General features: G+C 55.3%; 3 protein-coding genes across 3 annotated transcripts; 2 read left to right on the top strand and 1 right to left on the bottom strand.

Moving 5' to 3' along the window:
- Positions 1–2,308: 2,308 nt before the first annotated feature.
- GIPR (gastric inhibitory polypeptide receptor) lies at positions 2,309–9,533 on the top strand (the record flags this gene model as incomplete). The annotated part of the gene is made up of 12 exons (XM_080829105.1): positions 2,309–2,380; positions 2,773–2,872; positions 3,330–3,437; positions 3,913–4,016; positions 4,705–4,808; positions 5,003–5,147; positions 5,928–6,087; positions 6,295–6,355; positions 6,680–6,749; positions 6,868–6,956; positions 7,047–7,185; positions 9,189–9,533. 12 exons carry the CDS (start codon positions 2,309–2,311, stop codon positions 9,531–9,533), a joined length of 1,497 nt encoding a protein of 498 aa, XP_080685231.1.
- Positions 9,534–12,556: 3,023 nt separating this feature from the next.
- SNRPD2 (small nuclear ribonucleoprotein D2 polypeptide) lies at positions 12,557–18,015 on the bottom strand. Its single transcript, XM_080829156.1, has 3 exons — positions 17,932–18,015; positions 16,318–16,497; positions 12,557–12,821 (listed from the first exon to the last, which is right to left on the bottom strand). Coding segments are annotated over exons 1-3 (357 nt in total). The 5' UTR covers positions 17,934–18,015; the 3' UTR covers positions 12,557–12,646.
- A 675-nt stretch (positions 18,016–18,690) lies between these two features.
- QPCTL (glutaminyl-peptide cyclotransferase like) lies at positions 18,691–24,912 on the top strand. Its single transcript, XM_080827996.1, has 7 exons — positions 18,691–18,959; positions 19,451–19,594; positions 20,358–20,639; positions 22,126–22,278; positions 22,368–22,467; positions 22,984–23,100; positions 24,165–24,912. Exons 1-7 carry the CDS (start codon positions 18,750–18,752, stop codon positions 24,308–24,310), a joined length of 1,152 nt encoding a protein of 383 aa, XP_080684122.1. The 5' UTR covers positions 18,691–18,749; the 3' UTR covers positions 24,311–24,912.
- The last annotated feature ends 986 nt before the right edge of the window (positions 24,913–25,898 follow it).

Genomic DNA, 25,898 nt, shown 5'->3' on the forward strand with positions numbered 1-25,898 from the left:
CAGGAATGTGGGGCAGAGAGCAGGGAGGCCAGCTGGAGGCCAGGGAGCCAGGACCACCCCCCTGACCACTCTCCTCTCCCAGACTTGTCTCCTTCCCACTCCTGGTGCTGGACCTCGCATCCCCCATACTCCCTGCCCCTGCTGGCACCTCAGGGCCTCAGTTTCTCCTCTGCAAAGTGGGCACATTCACCTCTGACCAACTTCTTCCCCAGGTCCCAGGGGACCGAGTGCTCCTGAGTGTTACAAGTTGACTAATGTGCATGCATCGGCGGTTTGTATTACTGGGAGATGAGAACATCGAGAACCGGCACTTGGTTTCTAAGGCTTCCCCCCCTCCTGTACAGACGCTCCCCGTTCCCCGTATTTTAGAACAAAGGAAGAGACTGGAAGTGGAAACTGTGGGAAGGTGTGTGATTTGGTGGCGTCTGTGACCATGAGACCCTGTGTGGCTGTGGGTTCGTGCGTGATGGTGGCATGATGGGGTGTGATCCTGTGTGCGTCCGTGGGGCTGCGTGGGACGCCATAAGGGTGGCACGGTGGCATGTGATGTGTGTGTGACTCTGTGGGACTTGTGAGCGCGGGTGAGGATGGGGAGCAGAGTCGTGCGTCCCCACCACCATGTCACTGGGTGTGACCGTGTGAGGGTGACAGCGTGACAGCATGACACCCTGAGAGTGTGGGCCTTATTGACGGTTGGGGAAAGTGTGTTGTTGGGGTGTGGCTGTGGACTCTGGGGACCGTGGGAACTGTGAGAGTGTTGATGGGTATGGTTGCATGACCTTGTGTGGGGCCTGCAGCGGGGGAGGGCAAGGATTATATGACTGCGCAAGGGACCGTGTATTGGTGTGTGTATGTCACCATCGGGGTCATCCTTCCAGCCTCTGCTCCATGCCCAAGCCTGTGCTGAGCAGCTCTGGGGACCCAGTGGGGACTGCAGGCCAGTGGGGAGACGAGACCTAGTGATTGTGCGACTGACACGGTGTCACAAGAACTGTGGGAAGCCGTGATGGCGTTGCTCTGTGAGCGGAGTCCAGGCTCAGGGCTGTGTCGCTGTCAGCCTGGGGGGGAGACCTTGGCTCTGGAGTGACTGCCGCTGTGTGCCCTGGCTGCGTGGGATGGGTGGGACATGGGAGAGACTGTGACCCCAGCTCTGTGACTGCTCTTCCACGTGACGCTGAGTGACTCTGGTCCTCGAGCGCCACTGCCCCCCCTCCCAGGTCTCTGCCCCAGAGCTCCCCCTCCTGCTCCCTGGCCCCGCCCTCTCCCACCACCCCAGGCTGTCACCTCTTCCAGAGCCCAGGCGAGGGAGGCTGTAGAGGCAGCAGCGGAGGCGGCAGCGGCTGGAGTGAGTGACCAAGAGCAGATCTGGGACAGGTGAGGGCTTTCCCGATCCCAGCCCGTCCCCCCGCCCCCATGTTCCACTCAAGCCTCTGGGGTCCCTGTTTCTCTGTTTCTTTGTCTCATTGTCTCTCTGTGCCTGTGTTCTCTCTACTCCAGTCTGCCCGTCTCTCCATATCTCTGTCTCCATGTCCACACCGTATCTGTCTTTCGCTCTCTGGTCTCTTGCTGTGTGTCTCATTCTGCTCAGCCTGTATGTCTTTCAGTCTCTATTTCCATTTCACCCATTTCTGGGGCCCCATCTGAGATCTTCCCTGCTTCCCCCTTTCTCCACACGGTGCTGTGGGGGGAGGAATTGGGGTTAGACTAATTTTCAGGCATCTGGGCCCCTGCAAGCCCAGGGTCTGACTCCTCTCTGGTCCCTAGGGAGCGGGTTGTTCCGTTAACTCTGGGCTTCATGCACAGCCGGCAAGTTTTATAGGGTCGGGATCCTATTTGCCATTTGAGAACCCTCTGGGCTCAGACAGCGGGAACCCTGAGGGTCCTTCCAAGCTCCACGCCTGACGCTTACTGTGCCCTCCTCTCCCAGGCAGTCCCCCAGATTCCCCAGAATCTCTAGGTCTAGACTCCCGGTGACATTAGCGCTTCAGCCCCGGCCAGCTCTAGGGCAACCGAGCCCTCAGCAAACACCCCCCTTCGCGCGCCGCTGCCCCAGCAACAGTTGGGGGCGGGCCTGGGAATCACGTGCTGGGTCTTGGCCGCTCCCACTCTCTCCCCACCCCTCAATTCACCACTCGTGGGGGTTGGGAGGGGGGCACTGCCTCCTAGTCCGCCTGTTCGAATCGCCGAGCGGGTGGCGCCGGGGCTGGAGGCGGAGGGCGGAGGCTCCTGACTCTGTGTCCCGACCCTCCAGGCTGGACTGCCCCTTCTAGACCAGCCCCTCCGCCCCCGATGCCCCGCCGCCCTCACGATGCTGAACTGTCCGCCTTGGCGGCTGCTACTGTTGCTCTTGTGGTGGGGGCCTCTGCTCCGGAGGGCGAAGGTGAGGACCCTGACGACGGGAGTCCAAGGCTAGGAGGGAGGTCTGGGGACAGTTTTAAGGCTTCCCCCGAGGCAGAGAGACTTTTAAGACTGCCCACCTGTCCAGATTCAAGTTGTTTCTCTTCTTTCCCCCTCAAATCCTCTTGATGATTTCCAGTCGCTCCTTCCCCTAATTTTCCTGAAGGTTTTCAGCACCCCCCACCCCCCAGTAACTCTCCTGGTCTAGGCATCACTTAAGACCTAGAAGAGGTTTCTAAGTCACCCAGGACTCCCAGACAGAACAGAGCAGCCTCTTCAAGTCTCTGTAGGGTGTTTCTAGCCCACACGAACCGTGCTGCCTGGGGGGGGGGGGTCGGTCGGGGTTGGGGGGGCCTCCCTCCTCTCTTTCCATAGACAGGTTCTGTCGGGCAGACGGCGGGGGAGCTGTACCAGCGCTGGGAACGGTACCGCAGAGAGTGCCAAGAGACGCTGGAAGCCTTGGACCCCCCAGCAGGTTTGACTAGGGGGGCGGAGACTGGGGGGCCGGGGAAGGACTGGGGCTGAGAGGGGTGTGCTTGAGGCGGGGCTAGGGTTGACGGACGGAGCCTGAGGAAGTCTGGGGTGGAGGTGGGCTGGGTTGGAGTGACCTGTGTGATGCTTGGCTTCGGTGGGAAGGACCTAGACCCGAGTGGCTGGGGAACTGGGGCACAACGTGGATTAGTGGTATAAACCGGGGTAGAAGCTCGAAATGGGCGGAGTCTCCGGCGGGGCTGCAATCAGGTGGGCGGAGCCTGAGTGGACGGTGGATGGGGCGGGGCCGGGGGTGTCTGGTGGGAAGGGCTGTGACGGAGCCGAGGACTGGACCACCCCAGGTGGGCGGGGCCAGGGCAGAGCTTGCTTGGGAACCGCGGAGAAGCCTTGGGCTGTGTACGGTCCATCCACCCGATGTCTGGCCTCGACGCCCACCTCAGGCCTCGCCTGTAACGCGTCCTTCGATATGTACGTCTGCTGGGACTACGCTGCCCCCAACGATACTGCCCGTGTGTCCTGCCCCTGGTACCTGCCCTGGCATCGTCATGGTGAGGCGTCCCCTGGACCCCGGGCCCACCCCTGACAAAATTAGCTCCTGGCCCTTCCCTAGACACCACTCCCAGGAGTTTGCCTGCACTTGATCTCCAGCACCTCTCTGTCCAGCTGGGTGTCTCCCCCTGCCTGACCAATCCTGGCTCTGTCACTTAATGCCCCCTCTCTGTCTCTGTATCTCTCTGAGGACCACAGGGTTCTTATATTCTCCGGGCGTCTTGGTCTTCCCGTCCTAACTAGCTGTTTGGCCTACAGCAACTTACTTAACTTCTTTATGCCTCAGCTTCCTCTTCTGTAAGATGGGGTTGATAACGGTATCATCTTTATAGGCTTGTTATGAATATTAATTTAATTAATACACATAAGTGTTTGTTATCAGCACATCACTTTGGCTATCTCTGCCTCTGTATTACTTTTGTCTTCCTGTTTCATTCTCTGTGCCTCTGACCCCTTCTTTTGTTTCCCCCACAGTGGCTGCAGGCTTTGTCCTCCGCCAGTGCGGCAGTGATGGCCAATGGGGACCTTGGAGAGACCATTCGCAGTGTGAGAATCCAGAAAAGAATGGGGCCTTTCAGGTAAGAAGCAGTGAGGGATTCAGGTCCGGATGTGCAGGGAGAGATGAAAAGGCAGCTGCCTCAGGCCAAGCCTGAAACCCCTTAGACTATTCAAGATTCTAGGTTCCAAGCAATAGAAACCCAACTTAAACTTGCTGGGTGGAGAAAGAAGGAGAAATGTATTGGCTTCTGTGATTGAGAAGTATAAAGTATCAGCTTCAGGCACAGCTGGATCTAGGTGCTCAACGATGTTGGGAATCTTTTTGTCTCTCAACACACCATGACTTTGTTTTTCTCTGTGATGATCTCATCTATTCTGTGGGATGGGAACTGTGGTCCCCATTATTTAGCACGAGGCTCACATCCCACCAACCAAACAAAACTGGGGAGATGGAACTTTGTTCTTAATAGCTCTAACGTAATGTCCCAGGACTGATACTTTGGGTCATGCATCCAGCCTGCACTAATCACTGTGTATGTATGTGTGTGTGTCTGCATATGTAGGGGGTTATACAGAATGCTCTGATTGGCTCATCACATGCTCAGTCCTGGACTGAGGCACAAAGTTGGCCCCACTCAAGCAAGGGTAGTTGGATCCCCAAGAGAAAACTGGGATGTTCGGCAGGAACAAAAAGCAGGGTCCCTTTCTGGTCCTGAATGGAAGCACTGAACTGTTCCTGTGTCCTCCTACCCTCCTGCAACCCCCTAGGACCAACGGCTGATTCTGGAGCGGCTGCAGGTCATGTACACTGTGGGCTACTCCCTATCCCTTGCCACGCTGCTGCTAGCCCTACTCATCTTGAGTTTCTTCAGGTGGGACCTCCAGCCTTGAGTCACAGCAGCAGGGCCTGGGCCTCAGTGTACCCAGTAAGATGGGATAGTCAGGCTCCACGAGTGACAGGCCTCCAATGGGGTTCTGCGGGAAGAGCGGGGAGGTGATTTAAGGGACTCTGTGTGGCCGAGGACAGGTCTCCAGGGGTCCCCAGACTGTGTCCCAAATCCCCTAGGCGGCTACGCTGCACTCGCAACTACATCCACATCAACCTGTTCACGTCTTTCATGCTGCGGGCGGCGGCCATCCTCACCAGAGACCGTTTGCTACCTCCACCAGGCCCCTACCCCGGGGGCCAGGCCCCTGTCCCGTGGAACCCGGTGAGCAGCACCCCTCTCTTTCTCAAATTGGGATTCTGCCTTCTCTGGTGGGGCCAGGAGGCTGCCAGCCCATTTACTATTTCCCACACCATCAACAGTTTCTCTCTCTTGACCTCTCCAAACACATTTGGAGAGGGGCCCTCCCCACTCAGCCTCCTCCATCACCCGCCCCATTGCCTACTATATGGGACTTTTCCCTTACTTGGCTCTCATTATCTCACCCCTCCCTGGACTTTTCCAGCAAGGAGGGTCCCCTGCTGGAGGTTAGGCTTGGCGAATGGGAGAAACTAACTGGTAGGGGTGGGGATTTGGTAGATATCAATTTGTTACTGTGAGACAAAGGTGGGGGAGGCTAGAGGCTGGGGGCTCAGGTGAGAAAAACTTTCTGGTAGCAAGATGCTACAGGACGAAGGAGTCCCCGTGCTGGAGGGACAAGGGTGATGGGGTGGGAGAAACTTTTTGGTAGGTGAAGTAGTTGAGTTCAATTTTTAGAAGGCGATGGGGTGGGAGAGGCCATATTTGGGGGCACGTGTGTGTGGGGGGAGGGGACTCTGATAGATGGAAGATACCAGTTGTTAAGAGGTAAAAGCGGGACAGCTCACAGAGGGGAAGAGAATAGAAGAGAGAAATCAATCCCGGACACCATCCTCTGGTGATGCACAGTGGGAAGTGAATAGTGGCTGGCAGGTGGAGGCAGAAGGACGACCAGGTGGAGGAGGAAGGCTTGGGGACACCCTGGAGGCCCTGACCGCCCCCTCCCCCTGTCCGGCCAACCCCTAGGCCCTCGCTGCCTGCCGCACAGCCCAGATCGTGACCCAGTACTGCGTGGGTGCCAACTACACGTGGCTGCTGGTGGAGGGTGTCTACCTACACAGTCTCTTGGTGCTTGTGGGAGGTTCCGAGGGGGGCCACTTCCGCTGCTACCTGCTTCTCGGCTGGGGTGAGCCCCGACCCTGTCCCCTGCCCAGTCCGGCGAGCCTTCACTCCCCGACTCCCCTGCTGGTCTACCTCAAGGGGTCTCCTCCCCTTTCTGGGCTTCTGCCTCCCCACCCCGGCGGGGGAAATTCCGCGGGTCTTGGGCCTGGCGGGGCCCGTGCGCGTGCTGACAGCTGCGGCGGGGTGGGGGGCGGGGATCGGGTCTGCACAGGGGCCCCCGCGCTTTTCGTCATTCCCTGGGTGATCGTCAGGTACCTGTACGAGAACACGCAGTGAGTCTTGGGGCCTGGGGTGGGGCTTGGGAGGCGGGCGGAGCTTTGAGGGACTCGGGCGGGTTGTGATGGAAACGTGGGTTGGTTTGGAGGGCACGTGCAGGCAGGGGCTTGGAGGGGTTGGGTAGGATCTAAAGGAATGGGGAGCTAGGAAAGATTGTGTCCTGGAAGGGGGGCGGAATGGGGGCGGAGCCTGTATAGTGGCGGGCAGGGCTTTAAAGGAATGTGGGTGTGGCATTAAGGAAAGTGGGCGGAGCTGGCGAGAGGGTGTGTGATCCAGGGAGACCCGGGTTTTTCTCTTAGCTCCACTCTTCCTCCTCCCAGATGCTGGGAACGGAACGATGTCAAGGCCATTTGGTGGATCATACGCACCCCCATCCTCATGACCATCTTGGTACGGCCGACCCTGACTCCAGGCCACCCTCTGGAAACGCTCACCCTGGGAAACAGGACGCCACCCTCTGACCCCCAGGACAGGATGGGGATGGCTCAGCCTCTATCTCTCCCTGCAGATCAATTTCCTCATCTTCATTCGCATTCTTGGCATCCTCGTGTCCAAGCTGAGGACGCGACAGATGCGCTGCCCGGACTACCGGTTGAGGTGAGGGAGCGCGGCTGGGATGGAGGGAAAGGGGCGGGTGCGAGATGGAGGACCTGGGTCCACGGGACCACTGCCACCCTCTACCCCCAGGCTGGCTCGCTCTACGCTGACGCTGGTGCCCCTGCTGGGCGTCCACGAGGTGGTGTTTGCTCCGGTGACAGAGGAACAGGCCCGGGGTGCCCTGCGCTTCACCAAGCTCGGCTTTGAGATCTTCCTCAGCTCGTTCCAGGTGCTAAGGCGCTAAGGCGGGTGCAGAGGCGATACCCTTCGTCCTGGGGCCCTCCTCCCCAGGCACGGGGTCCACAATCGTCCAGTGATGCGGCCACTGAATGGGGTGTGAACATGTTCACGTGTTCATTCATACGTTCTGCACAAAACTGGGCTCGCTCTGTCCTGAGCTGGGGAGGCGGACAGACCAGGAAGCCTCAGCAGCACTGCCCCCTAGTGCAGACGGAGGGCTCTGCAGCCCCGCGAGACCAGGGCCAAGTTCAGGCTCTGCCACTTCACCGCTCTGTGGCTTTCTCCTAGAGTCTGAGCTACGGTGAGGTAAATGGGGTGCCGACGGCCCAAAATGTAAGGAGGCACTCCAAAATTTAAGGCCAACCCTGCACTTGCCCTGCCTGACCCTAGTCACCATGCCGCTTTTCTTTGTTGGGCCTGTTTCCTCATCTCTAAGTGGGAACAATACTAATCTCACCTCACAAGGCTATTCATTCGTTAAATTCAGCAGAAATGTATTGAGCCCTTACTGTGTACCAAGCACTTTTGGAGGCCAAGAGCCAAACGGTCCCTAACCTGTAGCGAGAGGGAGAGACAGATGCTAAACATGCTATATAAATAAAATATAGAGTGTCAGACGGAGAGATGTGCTTAGAAGGGGGAGCAAGAAAAGAGAGGAGCAGACAAAATATGGGGTTATAAACAGCTGGTGAGGGACGCCTGGGTGGCTCAGTTGGTTGAGCAGCTGCCTTCGGCTCAGGTCATGGTCCCAGCGTCCTGGGATCGAGTCCCACATCGGGCTCCTTGCTCGGCGGGGAGCCTGCTTCTCCCTTTGCCTCTGCCTACCACTCTGTCTGCCTGTGCTCACTCGCTCTCTCTCTCTAACAAATAAATTAAAAAAAAAAAAAATTAAACAGCTGGTGAGAGCCTCACTGAGAAGACATTGGAGCAGAGACCTGGAGAGAATAAGCCAGGCTGGCAAATATTTGGAGGAAATGTTCCAGGAAGAGAAAAGTCAAGTGTGAGATCCCCAATGTGGGAGAGAGTACCCTTCCTGATGGAAGAAGGGCAGCATGCCCGAGGCGGTGGGAGCCAGGGGCAGCAAGGGGAGATAGGACAAAGAGGTGAGGTACCCAGGCAGATCCTTGGGCCAAGGGAGTACCTTGGCTTTGCCCGGAGTGAGTCAGGAGCCATGGGAGCAGAGGGATGTGATCAGAGTGAGATTTTTAACAGGATCATGGAAATTAATGACAAGATTTGTAAGATTTAACATAAAGAATTGATTGGTATTACTTTATCAAGTAACAATAGTAATTAGATTTTATTTTTTTTAGAAGATTTTATTTATTTATTTGATAGACAGAGATCACAAGTAGTCAGAGAGGCAGGCAGAGAGAGAGGGAGAAGCAGGCTCCCTGCTGAGCAGAGAGCCGGATGCGGGGCTGATCCCAGGACCCTGAGACCATGACCTAAGCTGAAAGCAGAGGCTTTAACCCACTGAGCCACCCAGGTGCCCCATAATTAAATTTTATAAAGTTTATATGTAAAATGTATACTTATATAAAGATAATTCTTAAGTAAGAATAATTTATTAATAGTATGTAATATATATAATAATGTTATAACAAGTTTAAGGTTAACGCTCTGTGCCAGGCACTCCAGCTTCCTGCATATTATTACAATTCTCACAACCACCACTGTATTATGACCCCCTTTTCCAGATGAAGAATTTGAGACCCAGAGGAGTTAAGTGCTTGCCCAAGTGGGTCAGAAAGTGGGGAAGCAGTTCTCATATCTTGGCAGCCTACCTGCAGGGTCCCCTGTTAACCCCCTCACTGCTCAGCAAACCTGGGAGGGCAAAGCGGGGCGAGGGAGAGGGTGATTGAAGCGGTTTAGGATTGGGGTGGCTGCAGCCGAGGTGGTCTGGGACCCGGTAAGGATCCGAGCTCACTCGGTGGGTATTTGCGATCGTGCCCCCACTCTCCATTTAACCTCTACGCCTCCTCCCGGCAGGGCTTCCTGGTCAGCGTCCTGTACTGCTTCATCAACAAGGAGGTAGGGACAGCCCCGGCTCGCCGCCCGCGCCCTCTGGCGGCCATGCAGGGAACGGACGGGAGCGCGGGGAACGTTCTGAGCATGGTCGCCCTGCAGGTGCAATCGGAGATCCGCCGCTGCTGGCACCGCTGCCGCCTGCGCCGCAGCCTCGGGGAGGAGCGCCGCCAGCCATCGGAGCGCGCCTCTGGGATCCTGCCCTCGGGCTCAGGCCCCTGCCGGAGCGCCCCTGACTGTGCCCCGTCCTTGGGGACCCTCCCAGGGCCTGGGGATGAGGCCAGCCGGGTCTTGGAAAGTTACTGCTAGGCAGCGGAATGCTGTGTCCGTTCGAGTTCGCATGCATTTGTTGAGAGCCTACTGTGTACCAGGCCCAGCATGGAGGGCGCTGGAGAAACTGGGGTGCGGTGGGAGGGGGGAAACAGAAGACAAGGCCCCTGTTCTCCTAGAGTTCACAGGTCATAATGGGGGGTGGGTGGGCAGCAAAGACGGATCATGTTAGACACACACTGTGGAATGGCTAATGAGGGAAAATTAGAAGGGAGCCTAAGGTGGTCCGCGAGGGCATCTCTGAGGAGGTGACACTTAAGCAATGCCTGCAAGAGGTGAAGGAAACCCTTTGGGAAGAAGATTCTAGGCTGAAGGAACAGCATCTGCAAAGGCCTTTCCACAACAAAGAGCTTGGCGCTGTCTGAGGTCCAGAGAGGACCAGATGCTGCCATGTGATGAGACAGATTACTAGGGGCAGGAGAGGTAGCTGCCGAGGGGTGTGAAGTGGTCGGACTCTGGTGGTATTTAAAGGCAGAACTGAGAATTTGACACCGCTTCGCACGAGGGAAGTGCACCAAGAGAAGTCAAGGAAGACTCCTAGGTTTGGGATGGTGGAGAGAGGGAGATGGGGTCAGGGTGGGGTGAGCCAGCAGTGCTCTCTGGGCAAGTCAGGCTGGGAAAAAGGCCCTGGAACTCACAGGAGAGGTGAGAAATGGAAAGAGAAATGTGGGCAGCACTGGGGGGCGGGGGCAGAAAGGAGGATTTGGTGTGTAGACTAAACAAGAGCCATTCAGGGCAGGCCTCAAGAGCTGAAAGCAGGACCACTGCTGGCTGGGGTGTGTGTGGGGGGGTGGACGCATCTCCCCCCACTCCTGGGCAGCCCCTGGGGAACTAGGAGAACTGGGGAGAAGCGGACAGCCTGTATCTGGACCACCTGTACACACAGAAGACTCTCACTCCTAAATCCATCCCCCCCCCCCCAGATCCAGTTAGCACCAGGGGGTTGTTTTCCTTAGGGTCCCCAGCCCCCCGGACAGATGTGCCCTGCAGCAGCTGAACGGGAGTCCTTCAAGCTTGGAGTCGTCCTCTAAGGCAGGGGCCTTGTCATTCAAGCATGAGAAACAGCTGTATCTTTGTGCATGGGAGGTGTGTGGGAGAATCTTCTTGGCCAGGCCATCAGGAGAAACGAGAGGCAGGCTGCATGCCTGTGGGGGCCTTGCAGTCTCTGCAGCCATGTGCCGCCCCTGTCCCCCATGCCTAAGAGAAACCCCTACTGGGATTGTTCATGTGATCTCCCCGTACTTAACTATTTACAGTGTATACAATTAAAATCATGTGTGTGTGCCAAACGTTTTCTGAGGGCTGCTTCTCTAAACGGTAGTGTAGGAAGAGTAAGACTGCAGAAACCAGCCAGGTCCGAACGCAGTTTGGCTACTTGTTAGCTGTCCGAATTGGGAAAAATTCCCAGCCTCAGTTCCTTCTTCTGGAAAGTGGGTATAATGATGATATCTACATTTTACGTTGTCTGAGATTCCAGTGAGTTATTCCTAAGATACTTCCTGGTGCACGGTGCGTGCTCTTCCTGCAATTTCTGCTCTCGCTTTCACCCAGTGAAGAATGAGGTGATTAGAAGCCATTTGGGCAGGGGTGGGTGAAGACGTGAGGAAACTCAGCCAGAGGCCCAGTAGGGTGCTGGAGGCCGGAACCTGTGCTGCCCGCCCGCAGGGCAGGGATCTGAAGCCAGGACTGGGACTCCAGAGCCTGTGCTGTCCCAGCTCCTGCACAAGAATCGAATCCTTGCAGGGGCGGGGAGTAGGGCAGGAGCATCTCCTGCAGCAGCACCACTGCCCCCACATTACACATAACTTGGCTCCGTCATTTCCTGAGTAACCCTGGGCAAGTCACTCACCCTCTCTGGGCCTCAGCTGTCTCACCTGGAAAATGGCTCTAATGGCTCTGTAAAATGGCTCTACTATCTACCCACTAGATGACTGTTCCCATTAGATGTGGGCCACTCAGTAAACGTGCACGGTTATAACCTCACAGCTCTCGCCCCGTGTCAAGCTTCCTCTTCCTGTCACTACCAGACTCATGGACTAACTCAGGATGTGCCTTCTGCAAGTCAGTGTATCAGACATCTCATTTCATCCTGATCTGAGGCCTGCAAACTCCTGCATCCACTTGGTGTTTGGTCTTATCTGGAGAACAGAGCGAGAGATGCAGGCAGAGACAGAACACAGAGACACGGGTTGGGGAGAGCACAATGTGTGCGTATCAGAGCAAGACCAGGATCTTCCTTATCCCCCCACAATACGTGAGCACCCTCCTTCCCACCTCTACCTCCCCACATGGGTCAGAGAATTTCTCCCAGGGGTAATGAAGTTGTAATTTGAGGCCAGTGGAGCTCAGGGTTAAGCCCCAGGCTCTGGCACAGGGTGGGGTTGAATTATACCATCACTACTTCCTGGCTGGGTACCCCTGGGTAAGTGCTCGCCCCTCTCTGTACCTCAGTTTCCTCCTCTGGAAATGGAGGTCTTCATTAACAGTGTCCGCTCGTGGTGGCTGAGAAGAGGTCGGATCAGCACAGAGCCTAGGGCCTGGCACCGTAACAGCTCAGCAGGTGTTAGCCGCGATCGCTACCAGTATTTGGGTACTGGCTGCTCTAACTAGATCCTCCTCCTCCTGCCAGTGAGGGCCGGTTGGGGCTCTTCGGGGTGCTGCTGGGTCCCCAGCACTGCAACACAGACCTGGCAGAGGCGGCACTCAGGGGGGCTGTTTTCTGATTGAACAAACGGAAAAGACTGCAAGAAGTTCTGAGCTAGACCTCAACTTACTGAGAGAAGGGCAGAGGGAAGGGAGAGAGAGATGCAGTGATGAGGAGAAGCTAGAAAAGATTAGGAAAGGAAGGGAGCTCTCTGTATCCAGCCCGCTTGCTTCAGATGGGGAAAGTGAGGCCTGGGAGAGCAGAGATGTCCTAACTCCAAGCACCCGGCCCCACACCTAGCTGCCTCCCTTCCCCAAGTCTGACCTGCTCGCAGGCTCTGGGAACAGACAGATGCCACTAGAAAAAACACAGGACTTTATTATTCCCATTACAAAGGACAGGTCTTCGCAGGATGAGGGCAGGAATTCTGACGGCAGGGAGGAGGCCCCTACTTGCCGGCGATGAGCGGGTTCCGCAGGACCACGATGACCGAGTCCCCGCGCAGGAACATCTTGGAGATGTAGCGGTCCTTGTTGACCGGCTTGGACTTCTTCTTGCCCTTGCCACTCTTGGGGACCTCGGTCCACATCTCCTTCACATTCTCCAACACCATGTTGCAGTGCCTGGGGTGGGGGGAGGCACCGGGATTGAGGGGGAGCCTTCCAACCGCCCCTCTTCCAGCAGCACCCATAGAAGGTGCAGGCCTGGGACCAGGACAGCTGGGGCTCTCACGCCACCTCTGCCAGTCCTCGGGTTGACGCCAGGGCAAAGAACTTCTCCTCTCTGGGCCCCAACGTCCTGCTCTCTAAAATGGAGTCATTCCCAGAGCCCCCCTCCGAGGGCTGCCGGGAGGATAAGTCAATACAGCATTCTCGTAAAGACTGAGAACAGGGCCTCGGCCCAAGGCAAAGGTAAGCAAAATGGGTCTGCTTGAGTTTCCGAACTCCAAGGACTTCCGAAGGCAGCAGCACAGGAGCCGCTTCTCTGCGGAACCAGAGGCCCTGGGAGCCTCCGGGGGTACACGGCGCCTCCACTGCCGGCTCGTGCGGTCCCTGTCTCCTCAGGGGGCCAGGGGGACGCGTGTGAGGACAGGATGGATTGGCTCACTCTGCAGGCACTTAAAATGAATACAGTCCTGAAGCAAACAGAGGATACCCCTGCCCTGACGGGGTCCGCATTCCAGTGAGGAGAGAAGAAGGCGACCCAAGTCAATAGACGGACCCCATACACCGTCAGATTATGTCACCTGCTATGAAGAACAATTAGAGCCAGGCGAAGGGCTAGAAGGATAGAAGGAAATGTTACCGAGTGGCAAGAAGAACAGAAAACAGTTAAGAGGAGCGGGGGAAGCTCTGCGCCTTGCTGTGCAGTAATATCCAGGAGGGACTGCTGAGTGACACGTGCCAAGTACGCGAGGAAAGTGATTCTTCTGAAGGGAAGAAAGAGGGTAGGAGGAGCATCGATGCCGCCCCCTTGCTTGTACAATACAGAATCCTGGAAAACATTCAGAGACTGGGGGACAGTGGGGTGACCTGGGTAGACTGGGGACAGGCTGGATGGAAAGTCTTCATTACATTGCTACTACTGTTTTTGGAATCCTGTGAACATGTGAGCAATTCAGAGAAAAATAAGTTAAAAAAAAAAAAAAAAAAAGTAGTAGCGTACCGATATGGAAACATTTCCAAGGTATACTGTTAAATGAAAAAGCTGATGTCTAAAACTGCGTGATGTGCCATTAGCAGTAAATTAAAAGTGAAGGAGAGCACCCTCCTCTGTCCGTCGGTCTGATGTCATGTGAGGAGACAGACCTGAGGAATCCGCCATGGAGGGATTTGTGGGGAGGGAAACTGGTGGGCAGGGAGCAAAGACTCGCTCTTCGTTGGGCGCTTTTGTTTCTTTTCAGTTTTGCCTCAACTGAATGCACTGCTCCCCCAAGAAAGTAACGTAATTAATACAGTAAGTACCGGGGTTAGGAAAGCCTTAGCGCCCTGCAGGGATGTTCTCAGACCACTGGCACAGTGTGAAAACAAGATGCAGAAGAGCACATGGGAGATTCAGTCTTAAAGACAATTAAGTTTATGATGGGACGGCATGTCAATCAGACCTCAAGAAAGCTGCTCGCTAACACCACAGAGGGGGTCCCTGCATGTGTGTGAGAGTCCAGTGTGGTGCAGCAGGATACATTCTAGGGTGAGAGGCTGGGCAGGGTGGAGAGGTGGGAAGCTGATGTGGGGTCAAGCAGCAGCAGCAAGGGGAAGAGGAGAGAATCACCTTAAAAAAAGGGGGGGGCACCTGGGTGGCTCAGTCAGTTGGGCATCTGCCTTCGGCTCGGGTTATGATCCCAGGGTCCTGGGATCGAGGTCCCATCAGGCTCCCTGCTCGGTGGGGAGCCTGCTTCTCCCTGTCTCCTCCCAGCTCACCATCTCTGTCACTTTCTCTGTCTCTCTCTCAAATAAATAAATAGAATGTTTAAAAAGGGGGGGGAAAAGTATACATGTGGGGTGCCTGGGTGGTGCAGTCAGTTGAATGGTGACTTTTGGTCTCAGCCTGGGTCATGATCTCACATTGTGAGATTGAGCCCTGCCTTGGGCTCTGAGCTCAGTGCAGAGTCTTGCTTGGAACTCGATCTCCCTCTGCCCCTCGACCCTAAATTAAATCAATCTTAAAAAAAATGTACACAAACATACATACACACACACGTATATAAATAAACCACCACCTACTGTGCTGTTGCTAAGTGCCAGACCCCTCTTCTAAGCACGAAGTCCGCAGTCCTCACTGCATCTCACCCCCAGGAGGCAAACACTAGGGTCACCTCCAGCAACCAGTGCAGGATACTGGGCACAGTGGGATGACATTTTGGTAGTGGCAGAGCCCGTGTTCAAATCCAGGTCTACCTGCCTCCATGGGCTCGGCACTTCCTGTTCTCATTCTCATTGTCCTTGAGAAGAAACCGAGGCTCAGAGTGAAAAGACCCATTCATGGTTACATAAAGGCTTGCAGCAAAAACATTCTAGACTTACGCTTTGCCACACTACTTCCCAAATGCTAACTGAAGCCTGCAGGATATATGTTTACTGAGCATTTACCACGTGAGCTACTGAGCCAAGGACTCTTCCTACAGAAATCCTTAATCCTCACAACCGTCCTGCGAGGGGTATTTTTATGATGCCCTTTTTGCAGATAAGGACACTGAGGCCCAGAAAGGAAAAAAAAAAAAAAACACTCGCTGTTCCATCTGGCCGGAACAGTCGGACCACAGCTTGCTCCTTCACTGTATCTAGGTCTGATCGTCATGGCCTCTTCCTATGGGGCCTCTCGCATTACAGTCTAGGACAGCACCTCCTTCCCAGCACTCCATACTCTCACTTGGCTTTTCTTTTTTTTAAGATTTTATTCATTCGAGTTAGGGAGTGAGCAAGAGCGAGCACGAACTGGGTTGGGGCAGAGGAAGAGGGAGAAGTAGACTCCCCACCGAGCAGAGACCCTGATGCAGGGCTCAATCCCCTGACCCCAGGATCATGACACGTACATGGGAGCAGATGCCCACCAACGGAGTCACCCAGGCGCCCCTAGCTTTACTTTTGTTATGACAAATTATTTACGTGTCTGCTGTCGGCTTCCTACGGCACAAGTTCTCTGAGTATAGGACCCATCTTTGCTTTAGTCATTGCTGTGTCTCTGGACCCTAAAAAAAGTACTGGGCACGGGTATTCTACGTTATAACGGCAAAAAGTGATGAAGAGCTTCCTGTGTGCCCGAGGCTGTACTGCTGATGACTTCACTACACGTCGCATGTATTAAGTCACTGAATCTCTGCAACCACCAGAATTAGCGTCACTGTATGGAAGAGATAAAGTTACTTGCTGAAGGTTGCCTGGCTGCTAAGAGGCAGAGCTGGGACACGAATCCAGGAAGCCTGGCTCCCATGTTCATGCCCAGCACTACTGCACCACACAGTTGAAGGGACCGCAAGGCGCGGCAAGACACCAGTCGCACCTTGAGGTCTGCAGGTACTTATGCCCCAGGACTCTGAAAACCTTGCCTTCGGGCTCCTCACACTGGAGCTGGGACATCTCTGGGCTTGGACAGAACACGTTCCAGGACCCGGGCGCTCACCTGTCAAAGGCCTTCACGCGGCCCAGGAGCTTCTTGTTGTTGCGACAGTTGATGAGCACCTGGGTGTTGTTCTTGACTGACTGCGTGAGCACAGAGAGCGGACCCGTGTTGAACTCTTCCTCCTCCCGCTTCTGCAGCTCCTCTGGGGTCATCTCACTCTTGGGCTTGTTGAGGAGGCTCCTGAGTGGGCAAGCATGGAACCCATAGGTGAGGGGGCCCAGTGCTGGAGCCTGTGTGGTCACATGGCCTTGCACTTGGGTGTCTCCCCAACCTTTCCCCAACACTCCCGCCCCCCTGCTCAGTCCCTCTTACTTGCCATCACCTCTAGGATGCTTAACAGACATTGTCAGCCTCACACACCCTCCGTTGAGCTCCAGATCTCCCAACCACCCCCAACCTACTCCATCCACAGCCTTCCTCGTCTCCATCCTTCTAGTTCCATGAGCAAAAAACTCTGATATCAGTTTGACTCTTCTCACATCCTACATTCAATGTGCCAGCAAATCCTGTCATCTGTCTCTAAAATAGACCCCAAATCTCACCTTTCTTACCACGGCCTAACCTCCATCACCTCTCTCTTCTAACAGCCTTACTTGCCTCCCTGCCTCCACTCATGCTCCCCAACAGTCTGTTTCCCGGAGGAGTCCCAGAGGTTGTATCAAAAAGTAAGTCATATCTTCTCATGCTTCGAAACCCTCCCATGCCTTCCATCTCTTTGTAAAAGATAAAATCCGAAGTTTTTACAATGCCCTGCATCTGCCCATCCCTCTGGTCCACCAGTGGCCTCCTAGGTGGTCCTTTAAGGTATCAGGCAAACTTTCACCTTGGGCCTCTGCATTTGCTTTCCCTCTGTCTTTACCCTCCCCAGATATCTCCGTGGATCTCAGGGTCTTCAGGTCTTTGCTCACCTGTAGACTTCTCAATGTGTCCTGCACTGGTTATTAAGTCACTCTCTTTCAAAATTGGCACACCCCACTGCTTTGACCCTGCTCTATTGTTTCTTTACTCATAGCTCTGGTCGCCTAACACGCCCTATGCTTTACATGTTTATTATCAGTGTATTCATTGCCGGCCTTTTCCCATCCCCGAAGCTGCGGCTGGGGAGATTTTTTTTCTTATGGGGCAGGGGTGGTATTCACTGATGTATCCCACGTGTCTAAAGCAGTGCCCGATAAGGGATTGCTCAATAAATAATCGCGGAGTGAATAAATAAATCAGGAAAATCATTTCGGCGACTCGTGAGCTGAAAAAGTCCCGAATGACGTGAAAAGCCAACCGCCTCCAGCTCAAACTGTCCGGAAAAGTTCCGCACCTAAAGCCGTTATTTCTAAAACTCCACACTCCGGTTTCCCAGGTTCTTTGCTTCCCCTTAAAATCCATTTTAGTAAGACCAATTATCTGGGAAATCCTAGCCCGTTAAGGGATAAAGATGCCTTCTCTCTCGAACTCAGGACCCGTCAAAGGCCCCACGTCCGTCCTCAAACTCGTCAGGAGAAAGGTGCGTCCTTTACCCCTAAAATCTCTGCCCTCTTCCCGCCTCTGCCCGCCACCGGTAAGCGGCCACATTTACGTCCTCAACCACACTCCCGCCACCAAAGCCTAGCCCGGCCTCACATGGTAGCAGTGGCCGCGGTCCCAACTCAGCACCGTCTCCTCCGCGTTGCTGCCGCCTCTGAAGGGAGAGCGACAGGCGGGACTTCCGTTTCCGACAGCCAACTTCCGCTGGCGCCTGCGCGATCCCACCCTGCGGAGGCGTGGCCTGTTGCCATAGCGACCCGCGCCAGCGCCGCGCAGTGGTGGGGTGGTAGCATTGCGTAGTAGTTCAAGGTCTTGCGGGACAGTACGGGGCAGATATTCACGACAATGGAGAGAAGGAAAAAACGGATTCGACTCAAATCATTTCGTTGTAGAGCGGCACAGGTTGAAGGAGGGAAAGGACACCCCTTTCCAAATGCCCGCCGGCCCGGCCTTCGGGGGCGCGGCCTCCGCGAAGCCAATCGGCTCCTCGCTTCAGGGACGGACACCACCCCTTTTCCTTCGGGGTCTGTTCTATTACGTGTCTATTGATCTTTCCGACTCCGAGTAACCAATCCTTTGCCTTCGTACGGGAGGGGCGTGGACCTGCGCCTGGGTCCAATGTTTTCCACGATCAAACATTTCTCATTGGCTTCCTTTCCTCCGCTGAGGCGGAGCCTACCCCTTTCGCGCTCCCTTTTGGGGTTGTGCAACTCTCAGGGGAACCAACCCCAAAAGCCCCAGGGAGACAAGGAGGCGTGTTCTCAGAACGACAGTCCCCATTGGCTTCACTGACCGAGGGAGGGTGGGATGGTGCAGCCGCTCTTCTTGTTCATTGGTCCGGTGATTCCATGGGGTGGGATTTGGCTGGGCCTAAACTATCCGCGGTCAGGGACCGGTTTCTGGGCGAAGCTGCCATGCCTTCCGGGGGCCGCGGGCGGTCCCGGCTGCGGCTCGGGGAACGTGGCCTCTTGGAGCCACCCTCACCGCCCAAGCGTCGCCTGCTCCCGCGGGCGCACTTCTTGCCCCTGCTTCTGCTGTCCCTGGCCGTGGCCTCGGCGTTCTACACCATCTGGAGCGGCTGGCTCCGCCAGACTGAGGAGCTGCCGCGGGGCCGGGAGCTGCGGGTGAGGCTGGGCAGGGGCACGGGCACCGCGGGAGCCCTCATTCCCCGCCTCCCCTTCCCTGCGGTCTCAGGTTGACGTGGCTGTATCGGATGGCCCCAGCCGCAGGTGCTGCGGTCTCCATCGTTAGAGCGCATGCCCGTTGCGAAAGAACTGAGGCTTCGGGCTTATTCTGCAATAGGTGGTTCTCCCGAAGAGGAAGGGTCCGGAGTAGTAAGACTTGGGAATTCTGGATTCCAATCTGAAAGCCAGCTATTTGGAAGAGTCCTTCCTCTCTCTCGGCCTTGATTTCCGCGTCAGGATTGGGGTGGGCTGGACCTCAGGGGCTTACAGGGACTTTTCCGGAGTACAGCATTTATCCTGGAAACCTCCGATGCTGGAGTCTCGAATTAGGAGGAAAAACCGGGGTTTCTTAGGGGCGATGGTGTCCGGGTTGGGGTCGGAAGGGAGGTTGCTCTCACACTCGGCTCTTCCCTATCCCATCCACTCCTAAGGGCCGGTTGATCGGAAGCCTCCCCGAAGCTCGGCTGCGGAGGGTGGTGGGGCAGCTGGACCCAGACCGTCTCTGGAATACTTACCTGCGCCCCCTGCTGGTTGTGCGGACCCCGGGCAGCCCCGGCAATCTCCAAGTCAGAAAGGTAAGGGCCCCCACCTCCAAACCCTGGCCCCGCAGCCTGCCAGGGAATAGGAAACAGGCATTTTTCCCAAGATCCCCCAAGCAGCTAAGACGCAAAGTTGGGACTCTGGAGCTAACCTGAATCTAGAGTCCCACGTTGGTAACAACTAGGCTGTATTGCCGTCTGTACTCCCCGCAGAAGCTTACTGTGTGCTAGGCAACTGCTCTATGACGTGAGCACCCATGTAATCCTCACTACGCAGATGGAAACTGAGGACCGGAGCAGTTAGGCATTTTGGCCAAATCAAGAGCTAATAAATGTTATACCTAGGGTTTCAACCCAAATTTCAGATTGGCTCCAGGGCTGGCACAGTGCCAGAAAGCATCCAGTCATTTGAAGACTTACCGCCTGAGTTCAGATCCCACCTCAGCTACTTGGAGTGTGACCTTGGACTAGTTTCTTAACCTCTATATGCCTCAGTTTCCTCAGCTATGAAATGGAGCCATCGACTGTCCCTATTCTTACAGGGATCCTAGAACAGGGCTCAGCACACAGTGAGTGCTATCGATGAGTGAGCTGGGATTAGCCTTGGCTGTGGAGAGGCAAGGTCATGACACATCTGGCACTCAGTAGGCCCTCAACAAAAGCGTGTCGAGGGAATGACTTAAACCAAAGTGGGGATTAGGAGTCATCCCCAGTGCTCGGTATGGCTCAGGTCACATGGCCCTTCTTCCAACCTCCTCCCCAGTCCCTACCCACCCTCCCACCTCTCTCCTGCCGCTAGTTCCTGGAGGCTACTCTGCGGACCCTGACCGCAGGCTGGCATGTAGAACTGGACCCCTTCACGGCCTCGACGCCCCTGGGGCCACTGGACTTTGGCAACGTGGTGGCCACACTGGACCCAGGGGCTGCCCGTCACCTCACCCTTGCCTGCCATTACGACTCCAAGCTCTTCCCATCTGGGTCGACTCCCTTTGTGGGGGCCACGGATTCGGCTGTGCCTTGCGCCCTGCTGCTGGAGCTGGCCCAGGCCCTCGACAGGGAGCTGAGTAGAGCCAAGGAGCAGGTGAGGAGTGGGGGAAAGGATGGGAGACCGGGGCTGCCACGACCCTAGTCCAAGCCCCCATCCCTCCCTGCCTGGACTTGTCTTTCTGTCTCCGTTCCATACTCGCAGTCACAGGGATCTTTCCCTCCCCTGAGTGTCAGATCCCGTTTCTTCTCTCCCCAGAACCCTCCCATGGCTCCCACCCCATTGCAGAAATAAGCCAGAGTTCTTATAGGGGCCCATGAGTCTCCTCTCCCTCCCGTGTCCCTCCTAACCCCACTCTAGCCAACCCCCCACTTCCTCCGCGTACCTCGGACTTACAGGGCTCACTCCCATCCGAGAGCATTTGTACCTACTGTTTGGTCTGGCTAGAATGTGCTTTTTACAGACATCTTCCTGGCTGGCTCCCACCTTTCATTCAGGTGTCCACTCCGATGTCACCACCTCCGAGACGGTTTCCCAGCCACCCTGAGAGAGCCCCCTATCACGATCCCAAGCCTTTACGGTGTTTAATGTGGATGTGTTTGTCCGTCTGCCCAGCTAGATCCAAATCCCTATAGGCCGGGATTTGGCAGCTCTTGTCTTCTGCTGTATTCCCTGAGCCCAGAAGATTACCTGGCGGTAAATTATGTCAAGAGAAATGTGTAGAATTTGCAAATGGAAGAAAGCAAAAAAAAAAAAAAGAAAAGAAAAAGAAAAAAAATGAAATAAAAAAAAGAAAAAATGAAATGAAATTAAAAAAAGAAAAAAGAAAGAAAAAAAATGAAATTAAATTAAAAAAAAAAAAAAGAAAGCATAAATGTCCTCCTGCTTCTCCCCTGCTCAGACCCCTTCCGTGGTTCAGACCCCCTCAGGCCTCTTCACAAAGCTCTCTGGCTCTGGTGCCAACCCTCGGCCCTATTGCTTCTTGCCTGGGAACACTCTCCACTCTGCCCCGTTTTGCCGGGCCAGCTCCCACTCACCTCCTTGCAGACATCCCTTCCCAGCAGACCCAAAGTTCTCCCCGGGCCAGGTTATCTCCCACTCCCTTCCCATGCTCTTTTGGAACCCTGGAGTTCTTGGAAGCGTTTGTCCCAAGCGCATTTCACTGCATAATGATTCGTCTGTGGGTCCGTCTCTTCTGTTAAAGGAGCCTAGAGAATAACAATATTAATCAGAGCCGCCCCTTCTTAGTTACTATATGCCAGGCGCTGTTCCAGGACCTGGATTTGCACCCTACTGTATGATTAGAATTGTTATTAATCCCATTTTGTCATCTGATGCCTTGAGAAGTTAATAACTTACCTGTAAGTTAGTAACTTACCTGTAAGTTACTGCTCGGCTCCGAAGGGGCGGAGCCAGGATTTGAACCCGGGTGGTCTGGCTCAGAGTCTGCACTTCTGGCCTCCACACTCTACAAGTGAGGAGACCTAGTTTGCCCTATTCAGTGGTGCAGGCAGGCAGGAAACGTGGACGGGTGGAGGCCGAGGGCTAGAGCCCAGCTGGCCCTGACCCCCGGCTCCCACAGGAGGCCCCGGTGACTCTGCAGCTGCTCTTCTTGGACGGTGAAGAGGCCCTGAAGGAGTGGGGGCCCCAGGACTCCCTCTATGGCTCCCGGCACCTGGCCCAGCTCATGGAGTCTGCCCCCCACAACCCAGGCCCCACCAGGATCCAGGCTATCGTAAGACCAGGGCCCCCATTGGGTTCCGGTGAGGGCGGGAGAGGGCGGCACAAGGCTGGCTATATCCCACCCGGCCTCTCTCTTCCTAGGAGCTCTTCATGCTTCTTGATCTCCTGGGCGCCCCTAATCCGAACTTCTACAGTCATTTCCCTCACACAGCCCGCTGGTTCCATCGGCTGCGGAGCATCGGTAAGCATGAAGGTGGGGGGCGGGCACCGGCCTGGGATGCTGGAGGAATAGCCGGGCGGGGCGGGTACCTGTTCTCTGAGGGGTCCTCCAGCCTGCCCTCCACCTCCCTGCTGTCTCTCTAAGGCACTAGGGCAGAAACACACAATGATCCCATGGCAATCAAGTGCGGTGATTCCACACAGGCTCTGGGGTCCAGTAGCCTTGGCTTTGAATTCTGGCTGTGCCTCTTCCCAGTTGGGTGAACCTGGGCAAGTGGCTTCATCTCTCTGAGCCTCCATTTCCTACCTGTAAAATGGGCACGATGATAACGATAGTAGGGGGATCTACCTTCCAGGGTTAGAGGGAATAGAGGAGACTAGGAACACAGTGAGCCTGTGGTAAGGGTTAGCGAACTGCATCCCTGTGGGCATGATCAGTGCTTCACCCCCAGCCCCCCTGCCCTGCCCTGATCTGTGAGCAGGGTACCCTTTGACCCTGAGGGGCTGACCCTTGCTTTCTAACCCCCACCTCCTCCAGAGAAGCGACTGCACCGCCTGAACCTGCTACAGTCTCATCCCCAGGAAGTGATGTACTTCCAGCCGGGGGAGCCCCCTGGCTCCGTAGAAGATGACCACATCCCCTTCCTCCGCAGAGGTACTTACTATGGGGGTGGGGGTGGGGGGTGGTGTCCAAGGGAGGGACAGGTGGGACCTGGATCTGGCCCCTTCCCAGGGTTGGGGACCGGTGGCAAGTTGCTGAATGTCTTTGTGCCTCGACTTTCTCATCTGTAGAATGGGGGCACTAATAGCCCCCATCTCAGAGTTGTTGAGGGGACCAAATGAGCTCATCATACCCGTACAGATGTTACTTGCACAGTGCCTAGCCCACAGAAAGCATTCAGAGAATGTTAGCTACTACTGGGGGTGCCTCAGTGAGCACAGATTCCAGTACTTGTCTTTCAAAGCCCTGCGGGAGCCCCGCAGAATCACGGAGGAGCTTCCAGAAATGCCCAGTTGCGTTTCAGGCATTTTTCATTTCACTGACCCACAATCTCGGGACTCTGTGTTAGTTTTACAAAACTCCCAGATGATTCTGTCGCACAGCCAGGGCGCAAGACATCTGGTAGAGGGGTTCAGAACGTAGGTTTTAGAATCGGACAGGGTGGGGTGCCTGGGTGGCTCAGTGGGTTAAGCGTCTGCCTTTGGCTCAGGTCATGATCCCGGGGTCCTGTGATGGAGCCCTGCATCAGGCTCCCTGTTCAGTGGGGAGTCTGCTTCTCCCTCTGCCTGCTGCCCCTCCTGCTTGTACTCTAACTCTCTCTGTCAAATAAATAAAGTCTTAAAAAAGGGGGAGGGGAGCTATTCATAAAGAGGAAAAAGAGCCTAATAATATACCTGGCAATCTGAGGTCAAAGACATCTTTCCCTTCTTCTGGTTTTTGCATAACCCCATATGTTTTGAGTTTCTCTAGTTGGCGTGTAAGAACAATACATGTACTGGATATGTATATATATATATTTTTTTCTTTTGGGATATGTATATATTTTTAAACATACATGTTGCCCTCACATGCTTAAAATCATCCTTCAGAGTTCTTCAAGTGCCAGGACAGGGTATCTTCTGGGTTGGCCGGGGGTGGGGGGGGGTGAGGCAGGTCTCCCTGGGCCTGGGGCTGGGCTCCTGGATCAGCCTGACCAAGCCTCCCCTCTCTCCTGCCAGGGGTCCCAGTGCTCCACCTCATCTCCATGCCCTTCCCCGACGTGTGGCACACACCCCACGACTCTGAGGCCAACCTGCACCCCCCGACAGTGCACAACCTCAGCCGCATCCTTGCCGTATTTCTGGCTGAGTATCTGGGGCTCTAGCCTCCACGACTTACGCTGAAGGAGAGGAGCCCGGCCAGGACGTGCCAAGGACCCGTGGAACCAATGGACCTCAGGCCAGGCTGCCCTGGGGTATGCTGGCTTATCCTTTTCTTTGGTATGGGTTCTACTTGCGCTAGATTTGAAGACCCTCTTTCCTCTGTCTCAAGCCACCATTCTTTAAAGACGTGGAGGAGTCAAGCCCACTGTGGGGGTGGCAGCCAAAGGAATAAGGCCTTAGACCCCATCCTGGAGGAAGCAGTCGGTCAGAAGGTTAGCAGGGGCCAAAGGCTCTTCTCGGTTCCATGGTCGGCACACCTCGGGCTGGCATCTGGACCGGTCACAGCACCCCGCCCAATGAATTCTCTGTGGCTTGCGTTTTTATGTCTGTGGACTGCCGTGTGGGGGTCCACAGGGGACGTGCTTGGAAGCAGGAACAGAGGAGGTGGAAGCCAATATTTGGGAACTCGAGTCAGCCAGACCCAAGGGCAACAGACCAGTGTTTCTGTGAAACATATTCTACAGGATTAGCATTACGAGGTGTTGCATGAAAAAGGGGATCGAAGACACGGGATGAGACATTAAATGAGTTTCTTCATTGCCCAATGTGAGTTTTCGAGATTAAGAGGGAGTGCAGTGTTGTCTCCCCAAAGTATTTCACCGCGGGAGCCCTTTATGGGGAAGCGCCTAGAACTAGCATACCTCAGAAGACACTTTGGGAAATGCTAGGTTTTGACAGTTCGAGTGTATTCATGGAAGACGGATTCAGTGCCAGCGAGTTCTACCAAATCATCCTTTCCCTTTCACTGGTGGGTTGAGGAAGTACTTCCCAACCCAGCTAAGGTTCACACTCAACGGGGGTGCTTACTAAAAAATCCAGACTCCCAGGGTCCACCCCAGACCTCCTGAATCAGAAATCCAGGGAGGGGCTGGGACTCTGTAATGAGCCACTGAGGGAGTCTCCCGATCAGAGAAGTTGGGGACCCACTGTCCTTAAGGATACAGTGTGGGGTGTTCCCAGCGGCTTAGCAAACCTACTCAAAAGAAAACTATAAAATGGAGGGCGCCTAGAGGGGGGGGTCCTCCTGTGGGGGCTCCGTGCCTGCCGGTTTTGTGACTCACATGAAGCCCTGGTAGGCGGCGGGGAGGCCAGGCCAGGATGGAGGGTTACTTAGCAAAGGTGAGCACGGGCCTTCCAAGCCACCTCGGGATGGAGAAGCCTTGAGAGAACTCACGGGCTGAAGCTGAGGGTCTCAAACGAGTGAGGATATGTAGACGGGCCTTGTTCATGGCTTTCCACAGTAGTTGACCTGTACCGAGCCTTTCCCGAGTGCCGGGCGCCGTGAGCACTTATCAGCTCAGGTGGTCTCCACCCAAGTCCTGAGGTCGGTCCGATTCCCGGTTCTCCGTTTGCAAAGGAGGCTTCGAGGGCTCAGGATCATGACCCAGTTGTTGACAGAGCCCACGTGCTCACCCACAGCTGCAACTCCTAACCTCATATCCCGACTCCCAGAGATGACCTGTGTGGCGCCGACAGATGGTTGGTGAAGAGTAGCTCCTCCTGGGGCTCTACCTGCTGCAAGCCAGAGGA

Source organism: Martes martes, assembly GCF_963455335.1.
Source record: "Martes martes genome assembly, chromosome: 17".
NCBI classification, from domain to species: domain Eukaryota; kingdom Metazoa; phylum Chordata; class Mammalia; order Carnivora; family Mustelidae; genus Martes; species Martes martes.

Excerpts from the sequence above, each read along its gene's own strand:
- SNRPD2 (XM_080829156.1), bottom strand. Across the intron at positions 12,822-16,317 it reads CGCGTGAAGGCCTTTGACAG|GCACTGCAACATGGTGTTGG; the intron begins GTGAGCGCCCGG and ends CCCCCACCCCAG.
- QPCTL (XM_080827996.1), top strand. The coding sequence starts at position 18,750 with ATGCCTTCCGGGGGCCGCGGGCGGTCCCGGCTGCGGCTCGGGGAACGT. Across the intron at positions 18,960-19,450 it reads CGCGGGGCCGGGAGCTGCGG|GGCCGGTTGATCGGAAGCCT; the intron begins GTGAGGCTGGGC and ends TCCACTCCTAAG. Across the intron at positions 22,279-22,367 it reads CCACCAGGATCCAGGCTATC|GAGCTCTTCATGCTTCTTGA; the intron begins GTAAGACCAGGG and ends CTCTCTTCCTAG.